At 41.3% G+C, this 18666-nt stretch overlaps 1 protein-coding gene across 5 annotated transcripts in view; it reads right to left on the bottom strand.

Moving 5' to 3' along the window:
• Positions 1–18666, bottom strand: part of LOC117361154 (integrator complex subunit 6-like) — a 166634-nt gene that overhangs the window by 30579 nt on the left and 117389 nt on the right. For 4 of the 5 annotated variants that reach the window (XR_004539596.1, XM_033946108.1, XM_033946107.1 and 1 more), the window contains 2 exons: positions 14367–14461; positions 4787–4897 (listed from right to left, as the gene is read on the bottom strand). Coding sequence is in view for 4 of the 5 variants with exons in the window: in XM_033946108.1 (XP_033801999.1) it covers positions 4787–4897; positions 14367–14461 (206 nt within the window). In the remaining variant the exon portion in view is untranslated. The remainder of the gene's footprint in view (positions 1–4786; positions 4898–14366; positions 14462–18666) is intronic. The other variant, XM_033946109.1, reaches the window with a different exon arrangement.

An 18666-nucleotide genomic window follows, 5' to 3' on the forward strand; every position in this document is an offset into this window, starting at 1 on the left:
TTGATGTGAAACTCAGAAACAACCTTAGGCAAGAACTTAGGATGGGTACGGAGAACCACCTTATCACAATGGAAGACAGTGCGAGGAGGGTCCGCCACCAAGGCTTGAAGCTCACTGACCCGACGGGCAGAAGTGAGAGCAATAAGAAACACAACCTTCCAAGTAAGATACTTCAAGTGAGCCCACGCTAGCAAGCAAGGACCACGTGGAAAAGGTCTTTCATGAAGCGGGAAACCACAGGATGAACAGAGATAGGCTTCCCGTCAGTCGGCTGATGAAAAGCAGCAATGGCACTAAGGTGGACTCGAACCGAGGAGGACTTGAGTCCAGCGCCAGACAAGTGTAACAGATAGTCAAGGACAGCAGATAAGGAGGCAGACAACAGCTCCTGCTGTCGAGTAACACACCAGGAAGAGAAACGTGTCCACTTCTGATGGTAACATTGGTGAGAGGACTCCTTCCAAGATGCCTCCAGGACGTCCAAGAGGGGGTACAAAGTAGGAAGGGTGAGCATTCTGAACTGTTCCCTGACCAGAAACTTGTTCAGAGCATGGAGGTACAGGATTGGACGTAGATCCCCTGTCTTCTTGGGTACCAGAAAGTACTGAGAATAAAATCCGGTGTTCCATTGGTCCGGGGGAACCTCCTCGACCGCCCGAAGGTGAAGAAGGGCCTGAGCTTCCTGCAGAAGGAGAGGCAGCTGAGACCGAGCAAAAGGAAACTCTCTTGGAGGCAGGTCCGGGGGTACGTGACTGAAGTGAAGGGAGTACCCTTCCCGGATGATAGAAAGCACCCAACTGTCGGTGGTAAGACTTTCCCACTGGGCAGAGAAATGATGGAGACGACCCCCGATGGGGAGGGGAGAAGGCTCCAGGAGGAAGGGAGCCCGAAGGCTTGGACTGGAATTGTCAAAAGGATGGCCCAGGTTTCGCTGGAGCCGACGGCTGGGTCTTAGTTTGACATTGCTGCTGCAGCTGCTTCGAAGGAGGCCGAGAGAAGGCAGGCATAGATTTCTGCGGGTACCTCCAGAGAGGAATTTTGTATTGCCGAGCCAGAGGGGCCTTCGGTTTAAGTTTCACCAGAGAGGCAAAGGACCGTTCATGGTCCGAGAGGCGCTTGGTGACAGTTTCGATGGAATCATCTAAGAGCTCATGACACACACACGGGAGATTGACAAGATGATCCTGTAGATTCGGATCCATATCCACAATGCGGAGCTAAGCGAGGCGACGCATGGCGACCGCAAAGGCCGTGACCCTCAAGGACAACTCGTAGGCGTCGTAGGCCGCCTGAAACATATAGAGGCGGAGCTGGGAGAGGGTCTCTTTGAGGAGACGAAACTCCTGACGCCGAGAATCCGGTATGTCCTCACGGAACGAGCGGAGGGCGTCCACACAGAACCGGAGGAAGGACGTGAAGATAAAGTTATAGTTAAGGACACGATTCGCCATCATTGAGTTTTGGCAAAGACAGCAACCAAACTTGTCCATCGTACGGCACTCCCGGCCTGGAGGGATGGCAGCGTAAACCTTAGAGGGGTTGGACTTCTTCAAGGAAGACTCAACCACCAAGGACTGATGACAAAGCTGAGAACTTTCAAACCCCTTAACCGGAATCGTCCGGTAACGGGACTCCAACTTGGAGGGAATGGCCGTGACCGCATAGGGGGTCTCCAAGTTCCGGAGAAAGGTTTGCTGGAGAACCTGGTGAAATGGCAAGCGCAATGCCTCGTGGGGCGGACGATCAACACCCATCTCCTCCAGATATTCCCGGATATAACGGGACTCAGACTGGAGGTCCAGTTTCAAGGCCCTACCCATGTCAGAGATGAAACGAGTAAAGGAGGAGTTTCGAGAAGAAGACTCATCCTCCTGAGGAGACCCCGAACAAGATCTGGGGGCAGCTGAGAAAGAGGGAGAAATTTCCCTCGAATAGTAAGCCGGGGCCTCGGAGTCCCGCAAATGGGAGACTGAAGAGGCTCTACTAAAGTGTCTGGGGGGCGTCGAGGAACGACCCTGTGCTAGGTGGGCCGGGGAAGACCCCCGGGTCCAAGGAATTAGTTGCCAACGCCTCGGGGAAGACTAGGTAAAGGAAAATTCCTCCAACGGTTTTGAAGAAGACCCCTTAGAGGCTGGTAGCTGCCTCGATGGGGAACACAACCCAGAGTCCAACTTGAGGACAAGTGTGTGTCTAGAAGGTTTCACGGTCGGACCTACCCCGAAGGGGCGGAGAAGACCGGGGCTTTTTAGGAGGGGCAAACCTCAACAAAGTAGCAGGGGAAAAACAGCCCCCCCTGGCCTGGATCCCCGAAAAGTTACAGGTGACTCGGGGGATGAAGAATCGCTCGAGGGAACCCGGCGAGTCTTGCGGACAGGGCCTCGAGAAACGAGGGGACGCTCAGGCTGGTCAGACCGAGACTGGGTCGAGACCGAGGTCAGAGGCGTCGAAGTCGGGACCAGTTGGCTCACCACCAAGGAAAGCTGCATGGTAAGAATAGCCTTAATCATGTCCTCGAACATAGGCACCGAGACCAAGGATGGCTGGGTCTTAGGTGCAGCAGTGCGCTCCTTCGGAGGCGACCTCGATGAAGAGTATTCCCTACGTGAGGAGGCACGCTTAGAGTGATGTCTCAAAGATGCCAACGAAGCGGCACTGACATGAGACTCGGAGGAAGGCTTCTTTGCCGGCACACCTGAGGAGGAAAGAGGAGACTTACCCGAGGCCGGAGTAACAGGAGGGGCCGAGGCCGGAGCCTTCAAGGCCGAGGACTTCGAGGCCGAAGAACCCAACGAGGGCACCGAGGCCGAGCTTGAGGCCTGTCCCGCAGGATCCATGGGGCCAAAGAGTTGGAGAATCTTGGCCACTCTTCTACGAAGAGCCTGCGGTTGCAAAGTCGCACAACAGGGGCATGACTCAGCTTGGTGCTCTGCACCCAGGCACTCCACACACCAACAATGAGGGTCGGTGATGGAGATAACCCGGTTGCACTTGTACAGTTTTTAAACTCGAAACGAGACCGGGACATAAGAAAAAAGACGGCTGCGGCCCCGCGAGGCCAGGCAGTCAGAGTAAGCTCGGGAACCCGGTCAAAAAGATACGAACTGAAAAACAAACAAAAAGAAAGAAAAAACACAGATGCGAGCACAGCGACTCAAATTAAACTAACTAAACAAGCCGCGGTGCAAGTGGAACAACAATATCGCGTGAAGCAAGGGAGCAGTGCTTCTGACTCCGCGGAAAACAGAGAAATGAGGACACGCTGAGGAGACACATGCCCTAGACCGGGCGGGAGGGGCTCGCGCGCATGCGCAGGCCAATTGCAAGCTTGAAGGTCTTCAAGCAAGTCTGCTTGCAAAAATGTCCATGAGTAACCTTTTAGTTTTTGCAATGTGTTTAGTAAAGTATATTTGAAAAATCAAATAAAACTATTTTTTCCAGCATGGAAAGGTGTTAAATATAAAAAGATTTGCACGCTAACATTTACATACCAGGCAATAAAGTTCTAGAATAGCTTACCTTTTGAGCTTAGATCAATGTCTAATTATAATCTATTTAAAAATATTTTTATTTCAAAAATATGTTCCAACTACAATGTAAGCTGTAATGAATGTTTAGAAATCAACTGTAATTCCTAGGTACGCCTAACTCTTTGATTGTAACCTGCATTGAGCTATCTAAGGTATACACAAGATATAAGAACTGTATTGATGGTGATTTTGAATCTTACATCCCCTTTCTTTCAATTTACTTTTAGATCAGGGTTTCCCAACAGTCCTTGGGGACACCAAGCCAGTCAGATTTTCAGGATATCCACAATGAATATGCACAAGATACATTTGCATATAATGGAGGAAGTGCATGCAAATGTTATCTCATGCATATTCATTGTGGATATCTTAAAAAACAGATTGGCTTGGGGTTCCCCAATGGCTAGGTTGAAAAGCTCTGCTTTAGATCCCTAGAGGCCTACCCATACACAAAATTTTGATAATTAAACCTACAAGCCCATTACAAGGGTAACGGACTATTTGAAAATTATCTATTCTTCATGCAGATAAAACATGCAATGATGGTTCTTTTCAGTTGTCTGGCTTTCAGGATCTACCATTTTGTTTTGATTGCAGTGGCTTTTGGCAGCTGCTGCCCTAGGTGATTGCCTAGTCTAACATTTAGATCAGACCTGCCTTAACCCAGAATTTACCAGAGGTCATCTCTGTCTCTACCAAGTACACACAGTTAGGTCAGACCTGCTTTAACCCAGAATTTATCAGAGGTCATCTCTGTCTCTACCAAGTACAGTCAATCAGATCAATTTCAGGACATTGTCCCACTTCTGAATAGCATCATACAGACAAATTTCACTGGACATTGACTAAAGGAAATCTGATTAAGTGGCAATTATTCTACAATTTCTATTCCTTTTCCCTGCTTGTTTGCTGGTAACAGCTCTTACAGTTCACTATAATAACATTTTCCTAATAAATTGTTTAGTTTGCTAGCCCCTTGTCTGTAATTGATCTGTGATCCTAGCATTTTTTTGTATTTGTCTGTATGTATCATTTCTTGGATCTGTGGAAACTCGGTATCCCTAGAAACTGACAGGGCAGGACACTTGTCCAGAAGCAAGCAGGAAATGAGTTGATGGGTGGGAGGTTGTCAGAGTAGGAGTAGAGGTATAGGCAGAATCTGAGCAATATTTGCATTAGACTGAGTGGTTATAAGGGATAGTGCAAGGCATTACTTGACAGCTTCTTAAGAGCAGAAGTTTACAATGAATATAATTTACCTGTTGGCTTAGTTTTTTAAGGTAAGAGATAACACTATAACTAAGTCCGCAGTCTAAGTTATCCGATATTAGATTAGGAGCTCCCATCATTCTTAGTGCTTTCTTCAGTGGCTGTAAGGAAATAATAATAATAATGAGCTAATAACTCAAATAAATGTTTATTAAATGGGGATAAATAGGGGTTGGTTTCATACAAAAGCTAATCAGGAGATCTATATCCAAGTCACATTGTAATGTCACAGGAAATGGTTTTATCGTTTTAAATGGGGACTAAGTTAGTTGAGTTACCTACCTGTAACAACTGTAACAATCCTCACATCCAAATGATGTAATCTGATAGAACCTGAGCAAAAAGACCTTCCAGCTTAGAAAAGATCTGGAAGTAAAGTACTACTGAGTATGTGCCTGACTTCCCACCTCATGCCTCACAATACAGTGGTGTTTACTAGTGCTGGTCAGGACTTACATAGTTTTTTTTCTTCCTTCCCTACTTTTATTATTGGATTTGTCCTTACATGGGGTTTATTTTCCACTTTCTCTGGTGGTAAGAGGTGTAGGAGGCATTCAAGCATTTTGTGTGCAGCACAAAACAAATGGTCCAGATCCTTTCCATCATACCAGAAAAATCATTCACTTAAAACTGTGGAGGGGCATTTTCGATAGGACATCTAAGTACGACTTTGGACGACTCCCGCAAGATGTCCAAAGTTGGAGGTGGACAAACGGCCATTTTTGAAACTAGCAAAACTGCTAGACGTCCAAATTATATTATTTTGAAAATCTAATCAGGATTTCTTAATCACACTTATCTAGTACAGATTCAAGGCGATTTATAAGACGAGAGACCCAATAAGTATCAGGGGAAAATGGTTACATCGTGTCTTAGAGGAAGGCTACAATGTTTCAATAGGAGAAAAAGTTACAACACATTGTAAAGGAGGGTTACATTGTTGCAAGAGCGGAAGAAGCTACATCATGTTTAAAGGAGGACTGTGGCGCATTGGTTAAAGCTACAGCCTCAGCACCCTGGGGTTGTGGGTTCAAACCCACACTGCTCCTTGTGACCCTGGTTAAGTCACTTAATCCCCCCATTGGCCCAGGTACATTAGATAAATTGTAAGCCCACTGGGACAGACAGGGAAAAATGCTTGAGTACCTGAAAAAATTCATGTAAACCATTATGAGATCCCCTGGGAGAACGGTATAGAAAACTGAATAAATAAATATCATGGAGAGAAGTCAAAGCTTTTAGTCTTTTCCTGAAGGTGATAGTTCAGTTCTGTTCTTATGGATGTTGGAAGAGCGTTCCAGGTTTTGAAGCAACATATGTGAAAAGTGTGTTGAATGTCTACTTGTATTTCATTCCTTTGGATGAGGGGATAATCAGCTGGTGGGTGTTGTTGATCCTAGATGAGGTGAAGAGGGAGTTGGAGAACAAATGGGTTACCTGTTCCGGTGAGTTGGTGTTTAATATATGATAACCCATTTGTTCTCCAACTCCCTTGTCACCTCAACTAAGATCAACATTTATAGGCAACCAGTGAAGCATGTGGTAGTATGCAGAGACAGAGTCATATTTTTTTAAGCTGAATATCAGTCTGAGTGCAGTGTTCTGAATCAATTGGAGCTTGTACTTCTGGGAAGAGGTTATGCCCCTGTAGAGAACTGCAGTAGTCGAGTTGTGCTAAGAAAAGCATTTGAATCAGAACTGCAAAGTAGTGGCTATAGAAGTAAGGCTTCATCAGTCTCAGTTGCTTTAGGCTGCAGAATGTTTTGGTTTTTTGTGCTGTGTAGGCCTGTGTGGCATTGTGGAACCAAAGAAGCTTGGTTTTGTGTTATTTAGTTTTAGTTTGTTGGAGAGTGCCCAGGAGTAGATTTTTTCAGTGCCAGGCTTATAAATTCTGCTTTACTATCGGGCCTTTTCTCCACAGAAATGGGACACATTGCCTTGTCCCCTCTTCTGAAAAAAGCCAATCTCGACCCTTCCTTACCATCTAACTACCGCCCCATAGCAAATATCCCTCTCCTAACTAAACTGCTAGAGGCCATAGTCACCACCCAGCTCTCTTCTTACCTAGAGAGATTCTCCATCCTCCATCCCTACCAATATGGCTTCAGACCCAGCTTCAGCACTGAATCCCTCCTTGTTTCCTTAATTTCTAAAGTACAACTACTACATTCTCGTAACAAATTCGCTGTCCTATTACAATTCGATCTCTCTGCAGCTTTCGATGTTGTCCACCATGACATACTACTTTATCAACTTTCCGAGATAGGAATTGAATCCACTGTCCTAAAGTGGTTCTCAAACTTCCTACGCTCTCACTCCTACACTATCAACACAAATGGCACCATGTCCGTTCCTTGGACACCATCTTGCGGTGTCCCTCAGGGATCACCCCTATCCCCTATTCTCTTTAACATCTATATGTCCTCCCTGAAACTCCTCCAATTATCCCCCCTTGAAACAATCTACACATATGCTGATGACATCCTTGTCTTCCTTGAGACAGACCAGAACCTCACCAACCTCCACGAGAACATTACAGCTTGCATAATGAGACTCCATTCCTGGTCCTTCTCGGTACAGATGAAATTGAATAAAAACAAAATTACTCTGGCTCGGCCCAAAATTAGAACACCTGCCCACCCTCTTCGCACTACCCTCAGGCGCTGCACTGCAGCTTGAGTTCTCAAGCAAGGTCCTTGGCATCATTATCGATTCTTCTCTCTCCCTCAATGACCACCTCAACTCCTTGGCTAAATCATGCTTTTTCAGCCTCCACATGCTGAGGAAAGTAAGATCCTATTTTCGCCAACAACATTTTGCCGTCCTTGTCCAATCCATCATCCTCTCCAAATTAGACTACTGCAATTCCATCTACTTAAGCCTATCAAAAAAAAATCTTCAAAGACTCCAGCTAATCCAGAATACTGCAGCCAAGTTGATCTTTGCAAAACGCAAGTCTGACCATGTCTCCTCACTCCTAGCCAAACTTCACTGGCTCCCAGTGATTTCCAGAATCCATTTCAAATGCTCCTGCCTGGCTTTTAAGATCATTCACGGCATCCTTCCTCCCTTAATGCCACTATCTTATAACTCCTCGAGTCCTGATTCTACCAGACCCACCCAAAGGTATAAATTATCCTTCCCATCTTTACAAGGTATTCGCTATGCAGGCAAACTGGGAAAATCCCTTCTCTTCAGAATCACAGGTCTTTGGAACCTGTGGAACCTGGGCTCCCTCCAATTATTCCGCAAGCAACTGAAAACCTGGCTTTTCACTAAAATGTAATTCTATCCCCCCTTACTCTTCTCTTCTATATATAAGTTCATGTAAACCTTTATTTTCCTTCTCTTCCTATATTTTAAGTTCTTGTAAACCGTGCCGAGCTCCACAACATCCGTGGAGATGATGCGGTATATAAACTTAAGTTTTAGTTTAGTTTAGAAACTTTATTGCAGGCCTTATTAGTGTCGGTATAAAATCGCCTACTTAGACATCATGGCCTCCAGGCCATCAAACCCTAGTACGTCCAACTTTATTTGTCATTTTTGACCAAAGAAACGTCTTAAGTGCAAAACATCCAAATCCAGACCCTGTGGATATGGGAGCAGCCAGCAGTTCCTTAAAGAGAAGTCCATAGGACATAAATGAGATGGCTTGGGGAAATTCACTGCTTATTCCGATGATAAGCAGCATAAAATATGTTTTACTACTTGAGATCTTGTTAGGTACTTGGGACATGAGTTGGAAACAGGACACTGGGCTTGATGGACTTTCGGTCTATCCCAGTATGGCAATTCTTATGTTCTGGCAAGAAAATAGCCAAGTACCAATTTATGCCATTTTCTGGATATCTTAAGAGTTTTGAAAATGCTCCTGATAGTCTACTAGTACTTCTTCTAGAAGCCAGAAGGTTAAGTGCTATGTTTTTAGGCAGTTTCAGAGCAGCCAACACTCTCAAGGATTTTACTGAGCTTCAAATCCATTGCAGCGCTGTTTCAAAAGCATGAAAAGGTTGATCTAATGTGTTTGTTATGTGTTTGTCCTAGGGAAGGAATCTGTGAACCCTTTAATTTTAAGAAAAATGTTTTGCATGCATTGGACCATGAAGTGCTGGTAACAAGTTATGTGGAAAAATTGCATAGCATTCTAAAAAAAAAATTCTCTCAAGAGCATCCAAAGTTATACATCTCTCCCTTGGGGCATCAAGGAGTGGGATTTTGAACAACTGGACCTCTTGAGAGCATTTTTAGCTCTCACAAAATGGTATAGAAGTTGCTGTTTCTCAAATTCAAAAGCCTTACAATGGAGTCCACCTTCTTGTTAACAGGGTACATGTTGGGGGAGGGGTACTCCCACATTCTCATTCTCATTTACATATCCTTCAAGACTTTATGCGCAGATACAGTCATGCTTTCCTTGGGTAGGGGGTGTTGAGGAATTGGAAAATGTTCAATATTTCTGCCCTGAGTTCCCTCTCCATCTCTAGTTGAAATGGAATTTCCCCAATAAAGTCAGAGAAAGAGTTCCTTTGAAGGAGACTTTCTTTCATGCAAAATAGGCAGACCTGAAAGAAAAGCCAAAGTAGTTAAGAACATAAGAATTGTCATGCTGGGGTCGGACCAGTGGTCCATCGTGTCCAGCAGTCCACTCACGTGGTGGCCCTTAGGTCAAAGACCAGTGCCCTAACTGAGACTAGCCTTACCTGCGTACATTCTGGTTCAGCAGGAACTTGTCTAACTTTGTCTTGAATCCCTGGAGGATATTTTCCCCTATAACAGCCTCCGGAAGAGCGTTCCAGTTTTCTACCACTCTCTGGGTGAAGAAGAACTTCCTTACGTTTGTACAGAATCTATCCCCTTTTAACTTTAGAGTGCCCCCTCGTTCTCTCTATCTTGGAGAGAACAACCTGTCTTTATCTACTAAGTCTATTCCCTTCATTATCTTGAATGTTTCGATTATGTCGCCTCTCAGTCTCCTCTTTTCAAGGGAGAAGAGGCCCAGTTTCTTTAATCTCTCACTGTATGGCAACTCCTCCAGCCCCTTAACAATGGCTAGATGGCAAAACTTCAAAGAGGGCTGCTCTCAACTGTGAGCATCTAGATTCCAGTGTATGCTAATACCTTGGGGAGGCTTTCTCCCCGGTGCGCTGGAGATGGAACACTGAGATAGGTAGCTCACATAGATTCCAAAACCCTTCAAGGCCCTAAGTAGACAAACTCCCAGAGCATGGGTCTCAAGAATTAGTTGTAGAATTCTGTGCATCAACTCAGTAAAGTCAAAGACAAGGCACTGCCTCAAGCAAGGAGTGGAGGAAGCCTCTCGTCAATCTTCCAATTGAGTTTCTCCTTGAAAGCTGCTGATGCCAGTGTCAAAAAAGGTATAAAATAGTGTGGTTTTTGATTAGTTCATTTTAAAGGTTAACAGAAATAAACAAATGAACAAAAAACAAGATGACAAGAAATAGTTGCCATATCCCCCTGTATCACCTGAGGTTATCAGTGGTTCGGGTCCCAGGCCCTGTAAGGCAACCCCTCTGACATCAAGTAGAACATGGTCCTCCATCAGGATACAGTAGCCACTACTTTTGTGCTATCAATACTGTGCTCTGATGAAGCTTGATGCCTATGCTTGAAACTAGTGTCTTCTTTTGGCAGAAATCGACTGATGTCAGTTCATGATGGTCTCTATTGATGCTCAGCATCAAGGTAGACTGATGCTCTCTGAATGCTAATACATCCCCAGTGTCCAACATAGCTTCTGGACCTTTGGAACTGATGCCTCCACTGCTGTTGTCTATGGACTAAGAAATAATAAAGATCTTTTCAAGAATCCCTCTCTTAGGCATATGAGCACAAAGCACCAACTGAAGGTATTTGCACAGGATACAGTCTTTGTGCACTGCCTGCATTTATGAAAGTCACTGGGGTATTTTATGGAACAAGTCATTGACAAATATGACTGCTGCAAAATCAAAATGACCCTATTTTGAAAACAGGCTGGTTTATGTTTGCTTTATGTTTATTGCAATACTTTCAACTGCCTTTCACAAACACTCAGCAAAGCAATGCACAGATTATAAAATTAAAATGGTTTAAATATAGAAAGTATAGAATAAACAGCAAACAGCGTATACAGTATTATTCAATACAACCATGTAAAGACGTGAAAAGGCTTAAACCGGACTGCTACCCTCAATGCCTGGGAACAGTCCCTGGTTGCCTCCCGCCCCCCCTCCCCCATATGCTTGTACAGTTTAAGGAAAAGAGATTTTAAGACCCATCTCAAACTTTTTTAAGAGACTCTGCTTGTAGGAAAGAATGGAGAGAATTCCATAAAAATGTATCTACAAAGAAAAATTCAGGGCGATGGGTAAGTTCTACATGGTTGAGTCACATTATTATGACCATCTGCTAATAGCCAGATTAAACACCTCTGGGAGCACGCAGAGCAGCCAGAAGCTGTGGGAATGACTCAATAAGATGCTAGATGGTTGCTAGAGGTATCTGGAGCCATGCAAACTGTAGTGCATCGGACAGTTGCTGATGGGTGCACGGTGGTGGATCCAGTTGTTGAACATGTCGATCAAAGTGGTCCCAAATGTGCTTGATTGGGTTAAGGTCTGGGGAATTTGGAGGCCAGGGAAGTAGCTAGAAGTCTTGGTCGTGCTCTGTGAACCACTCATGAACAATTCTGGCGTGACATGTAACATTGTCCCGTTAAAAGATCCCATTGGCCACAGGGAACACTGTCAACATGTACGGATGTACTTGATCAGCAAGAATGTAGATATGCCCATATTGGTTGAGACTGCCTTCCAGCGGTATCAAGGGACCCAGACCATACCAAGAAAACATTCCCCAGACCATAATGCTGCTGCCACCAGCTTGTGTATGTCCAACAATGGTTGCTGGGTATTTGTTCCCAACAGTTTCATGCCTGACATGCCAGTGTCCAACTATCTAATGGAGCTTAAAACATGATTTATCAGAGAAGGTAACCCTCTGCCAGTCGGTGCAAGTCCAATGTTGGTACTCCTGTGCAAATTGCAGCCAATTTTTGCGATAAACCCTCATAATCATGGATTCAGTCACCAACTGTCTGCTCCAGAGTCCCATTCTTAACAGGGTTTGCTGCATAGTCATTTTGGACACACATCTGGAAGCCCCTTGGTTTGTTTGGATGGTGAGTGGCTCCACGGTAGTGTGCCAATTGGCCTGCACCAACCTGCACAGCCAACTTTCACCTCTTGCATCGATGGCTCATACTGCCCCACAGTTACCACATCAGGTCATTGAAAAGGTTCTGTTTGTCCATTCACGATACACATTAACCACAGCACCCCAGCAGCTGATGATTATGCATTTTTTCCCCATGACAGCCACAGTTGCTATATTGGCAACTTGCTGACATACACACGAAGTCTGGGCGCGACACATGCATTCGTTCAATGGCTATACATCCCTGATGTCAGAGGTATTATGACCACGTGACTCAAACGTGTAAATGCAAGTGTGAAACAGAAGAAATAGCTCAAATAAATTTTCAGTTAGAATGGCATGCACAGGAAGGAAGGCAGAAAAACTAAAAGATCTGCCAAATATTGAGGGAACTCATTAAAGAAGGCTATAATTAGAATCTTAAAACTGAATTCTATATAATACTGGTAACCAGTTTCTTTACAAGTATGCTTGTTACATGGTCAAGTTTTTGTGGTTCAGACTGCCAAGCACCTAAAATGGGATGACAACAGGTGACTATAAAAAAATGGGAAAAAAATTTCAATTACTTATAAATCAAGGGTCCCTTTTACAAAATTGTAATAGTGATTCCTGTGTGGCAAATGTGAAGCAGCCCATTCAATTCCTATGGGCTGCATCAAATTTGTCATGCCAGTACTTGCTACTGCGGCTTTGTAAAAGAGGCCCTAAGTAAAAATGCTAAGGGGTTAAAGCAAATACAAACTTAAGGAAAATGGCATATTCTCTGAGAAAGAGAGACGAGTGTAGTATTAGCCCCACAGCTAAACGAACACAGAAGATCTTACACAGGGATATAAGGAAGGAAGTCAGGTATATGTGTGGTAGTGCTTCTCAAAAGCTTACAGATCTTTTTAAGCTGAAGAGTCTTTTTTCCAAGTGGATTTCATTTAGCATAATCCACTTATGAGAACTTGATATCCTGCTCATCCTCAGGGAAACAATTCCTCATTATAATCTGGCATGAACAATAGTTTCTCAATAGGAAAGGTATAAAACGCCATTAGCTGTTAATTTGAGAATGTAGTTTTTCTAGCAGCTGAGTAGTATATAACTGAGTTTGCAAAGCTAAGTCTAGCTCTTGCCTATCTTACAAGATTCTTACTAAAGCACTGATCCATTATAAAAATCCATATCTTCCCCTCTTAATGAATTCACCCCAAAAAAGTTTGCCAATAAATCAATTATGATCTTCTGTTTTCTAGTCCCTTCTTCCAGGCTGATAACTTTGGTAGGGGTGGGGTGGGAAGCCGTGTTCTTGAGACTGCAGCAACTGCTTGATATGCTACAAGTCAACCACATGAACTTCACCTTATTATTTTCTACTTATTGCATATGTGTGTAAATCTGTAAATTTTATTAGCTGTGAAGTATAAAAATGCATTTTTCCTCTCAGATCAGCAAGACTTCTGATGTTCCTCTTCTGGAGATTTCATTTTCCATAGGGCTTAAGTGTGTGAAGGATATATATTTTTAGTTTTGCTTTCCCCTCCAAACTGACGGGATTTCTCCTTTGAGGCTTCTTTGATCATAAATTTTGCTTGTAAGAAACAATAAATAATTTTTATAAAAAGTACTTCTGGTACAGATCTACAGGACTATTACTGTTGTTGGGTAATTCTGATTTAGACCCAGATGATTCAAAGCAATATTTACAAGACCCAGAAAAGACAAGGCCTGTGCTAAGTAAATGATGTGGTCACAGAGGATGGAGGAATACAATCTATGGAAGATCTCAGAGCAGCTGGTATCATTGAGTTCTGGGCTTGGTTTTAATATGGCCAAGTATATCATTATAAATAGTTGCTGAATAGTGAGACATTAAAAGAGAATGCAGTGAACTTGAACACTATCTTTTATTAATTTTGAGCCCAAAAAACACACTAGTTCTTATTTTCGGGGTAGGTCTTATTTTTTTCATGTACAATGATCATCCTTCCTCTCCTCCACCCCAATTCTTCCTCTTTCCTTTCTCTCCCCCAAAAGTGCAGCATCTTTCCTCTCCTCTCACCCATCCCCTTGTGCCTTCCCCTCTACTGCATCTTTTATCCTTCCCTACCTCCCAACCACCCATGCAGCAGAACCTTTGCACAGCTTCTATCCCTCCCTCCCATCCCCTCACCCCGCTGACCCTTTCATCTCTCCCTCCCATCCGAACCTTGCCAACCGCGAGACCGACATACCCCCTTTCTCTATACTTGCACCACTAAACTGGAACAGTGATGAAAATATTATGAAAGGACAAATTCTAAAATGATAATGGTGACCAGTACCCATCATGTTTAATGTGACCAAGAAAGTATAAACACATACCAATAAAAAATAAGGAGGCATTGTCTTCAAGTAGTTGTCAAAGGCCTGGCGCCACTTTAGATTTGGTTTGAGTTTGTGCACTTTGAACAAATCATCTGCAACAGAAACAATCAGCTAATAAATACAGGAAACACCCTGAAACCTATTATAACACCACAGTTATTCAAGGACCATTCAGCACTATGGGCCCTTTTGTAAAGTTGTGTTAGCAATTCTCCCATGGCAAATGCACCGAAGCCCATAGGAATTGAATGGGCTTCGGTGCATTTGCCATGGAAGAATTGCTATCATGAATTTGTAAAAGGGGCCTTTATGAACAGTAAACATTTCTTCTATGAATTATTTTCATGAAGACTCTAAACATCACACACATACCATACTATTATTTTTTTTTTTTTTTAAATAATTCTTTATTCATTTTCATATTTTACATGAAGTGTACAAAATATTGAGTTACAACTAATGAATACACAATATCACTTTTATATTTATTACATAATATTCTGAACAAATTTTTTTATCCCCTCTCCCACCCCCCACCCTTCAAGTACTTTCCAATCACCTTATACATATTGTATACCATATTATAACATGTTATGTAAAATTATTTTCACTACCCCCCTCCATGTGTGCCATAAAGAAGACAAGAAAAAGAAGAAAAGAAGAAGATAAATCCTACTATTCATTCAGTACAATACTTTGTCAATGGCCCCCATATTTTTATAAATTTAGGATATATCCCTCTTTGTATTGCTATTACTCTTTCCATTTTGAATATATGACAAATTGTATTCCACCAAAATGTATAATTAAAGTTACTATGATTCTTCCAGTTATTGGTTATATGCTGAATGGCAACCCCTGTCATGACTAGTAAAAGCTTGTTATTTTCTGGTGAAATTTGACTTTTTTTTCTCATCATCATTCCAAATAACACTGTATCATATGATATTGCTACATGATTTTCCATCAATTTATTAATTTGTGGCCAAATTGCATTCCAAAAACTTTTAATGTAGGGACAATGATACAGTAAATGATCCAACGTCCCAGGTTCCAGATTACAGTGCCAGCATTTATTGGACTTAGAACTATCTAATTTTTGCAAACGTGTAGGGGTCCAAAAAGCTCTATGTAATAAAAAGAACCAAATTTGTCTCATAGATGCTGATACTGTACATCTCATTCTCCAAGACCAAATTAGTGGCCATTGAGATGCAGTAATTTGATGCTTAATCTCAATGCTCCAAATGTCTCTTAGACCATTTTTTGGTTTTTTATTCAAATATCCAGATATTAATTTATACCACAATGCGGCTTGATGCCCTAGGAAGTCTGCTTGGAAGCATAAGAACTCTAAACTATATTGATTATTCAATGTTTTCCATTCAGGGAACCCAACCTGAATGGCCTGCTTCAATTGCAACCATTTAAAACTTTGTTTTTTACTAAGACCAAATCTATGTTGCAATTGTGAAAATTCCAGCAGTTTACCTTCCGAAATAACATCATTCAGAGATCTAATGCCTGCAATAATCCAGTCCTTCCAAAGGATTTGAGCTCCGCCAATTTTAATCTTGGAGTTTATCCATAAAGACTGATTAGTTGACTTGTTTATTGGGACAGGTGTTAATTTACTAATAAACCTCAACGTTTTCCAAGTATCCATTAATATCTTATTTTCTCTGTATCTTCTAGGCATGTTGATACTTGGAAGATGAACTAAATTTAGGGGAAACATAAGGCGCCATTCCAAATATAACCAATCCGGTGCATTATCTATCAGTTCTGGGAGGATCCAATACATACCCTGACATAAAATATAGGCTTGATGGTACCTATAAAAATTTGGAAAATTTACCCCTCCCTCCTTAATTGATTTTTGCAAAGATACCAAAGCTATTCTATGCGTTTTACCAAGCCAAAGAAATTTCGTTAAAATGCTATTAAGCTTTTTATAAAAGGACCCCTGAAAATAAATAGGTATCATACTCATTTGGTAGCAAACTACAGGCAAGATCATCATTTTAACAGTTTGAACTCTCCCCCACCAAGAAAGATGTAACGGATTCCATTGCTCACATAACTCTGTAACTCTTTTCAATACAAATTTTTCATTTTCTTTTACTGTATCTTCAATTGTATTTTTAACTTGAATGCCAAGATATTTAAATCCTTCTTCTTTCCATATGAACGGAAAAGCGTCAAATAATCCTTTTACACAATGAACATTTAAAGGTATAAGTTCAGACTTACTCCAATTAATTTTATAACCTGAAAATTTGCCAAACATATCAATTAATTCCAATAGACAAGATAAGGTAGACTCTGGATTCCTCAAATAAAGTAAAATATCATCCGCATAAGCCGAAATTTTATATTCCATATCAGAATATGGAATACCCTGTATCCCCCTTGCTTGCTGTATTGCTAACAATAAGGGTTCTAATACAACATCAAATAACAAAGGAGATAAAGGACAACCTTGTCTAACTCCCCTCTGCAATTGAAAACCATCAGATATCATATTATTAATATTTAATCTTGCAATCGGGAAGCTATACAATGTTTTTACCATTTGTATAAATCCAGAACCTATACCAAACCATTCCAAAGCCTGATACATAAAATTCCATTCTACCCTATCAAACGCTTTTTCTGCATCCAAGGAAACTGTAAAAGCCGGTTCATCCATTTTTTTTGATAAATTTAACATATGAAACAATAATCTAGAGTTATTAGAGGAATGTCTTTTAGCAACGAAACCCGTCTGATGCGTGTCTATAATATGTGGGAGAGCTTTGGCTAATCTAAAAGCCAAAATTTTCGCCAAAAGTTTATTATCCACATTTATTAAAGATATAGGCCTGTAGTTTGAAACCAAAGTAGGATCTTTATTTGGCTTAAGCAAAACAATTACTATTGATTCAGCCATAGTACTGTACCTTTAATATCACCTTTTATAAGTTGTGTCTGATATAAATTTAGTAAATATGGGGAAAGGACATTTTGAAATGTTTTATAAAATTCTACTGTATAACCATCACCACCTGGAGCGGATCCAACTCTAAGAGATCTCAACACTGTTTCTAATTCTTTTAATGATATAGGTTCATCTAAACTCCGTTTTATATGATCAGGAACCTTAGGTCCAATAATTAAATCTAAAAAATTTTTACCATCTTTTTGCCTCTCCAAATAAGGCTCGGAAGAATACAGGTCCTTATAAAATTTTAGAAATTGCTTTAAAATTATATCCGTTTGATTGGTTATTATACCATTATCATCTTTTATCCCATTAATGTTAGTTCTTCTTTTTTTTGCTTTAAAATAATTTGCCAATAATCTTCCCGCCTTATTAGAATTTCCATAATACATTGTCTGTTTGGAAAACAAGTCTCTTCTTATCATTTTTGAAGCTAATTCGTTATATTTACCTTTTGCTTTCAAAAGAGCTTGTAATACATCATGTTCCCATTTGCTTACCAATTTAGTTTCTAGTATTTTAATTTCTTTTTCTAACTCTATATACTGTTTTTTAATCTGTTTCCTAACAAAAGCTGAATATGATATAATATGACCTCTCATAGTCGCTTTAAAAGCGTCCCATACATTTTCAATAGATGTATCTTCCACTAAATTAATTTGAAAGAAATCACTAATTTGTGTTTTAAAATTTTCCAAAAATTTTTCATCCACAAGCAATGCATTATCAAATCTCCAAAGAGGTCTTCTATTTTCTAATTGATCTAATTGTAAATCTATCCATACTCCCGCATGATCCGAAATGATAATGGGATCAATGGAAGCCTTAATCACTTGCTGCACCTTATGTGATGAAATAAAAATATAATCTATTCTTGAAAATGATTTATGAACCTGTGAACAAAATGAAAATTCCTGATCATTAAAATGAAGAATACGCCATATATCCTTCAAATCACATGATTGAACCAAATTATCTAAACCTAAAGATTTTATACTTTTACCTGGTTTTTTATCCATTAATGAATCCATTACAGCATTAAAATCTCCAGCCACCACTAAATTAGAAGCAGCCAGTGGTAACAACATACTCTGCAATTTTTTAAAGAATTCTGATTGATTCGAATTAGGGGCATATATATTGAACAACGTCAGGGCATTATTTCGCATACTTATATCAACATGTAGCCATCTTCCATGTGGGTCCGAATTTACTATCTTAAAATTGGCCATATACTTTTTATTTATAATAACTGCTACTCCTGCTTTTTTACCCTCTGCTGGAACAAAAAAACATTCTTTCACCCACCCACCC

This window comes from Geotrypetes seraphini, chromosome 5, assembly GCF_902459505.1.
Source record: "Geotrypetes seraphini chromosome 5, aGeoSer1.1, whole genome shotgun sequence".
Classification (NCBI taxonomy): Eukaryota; Metazoa; Chordata; class Amphibia; order Gymnophiona; family Dermophiidae; genus Geotrypetes; species Geotrypetes seraphini.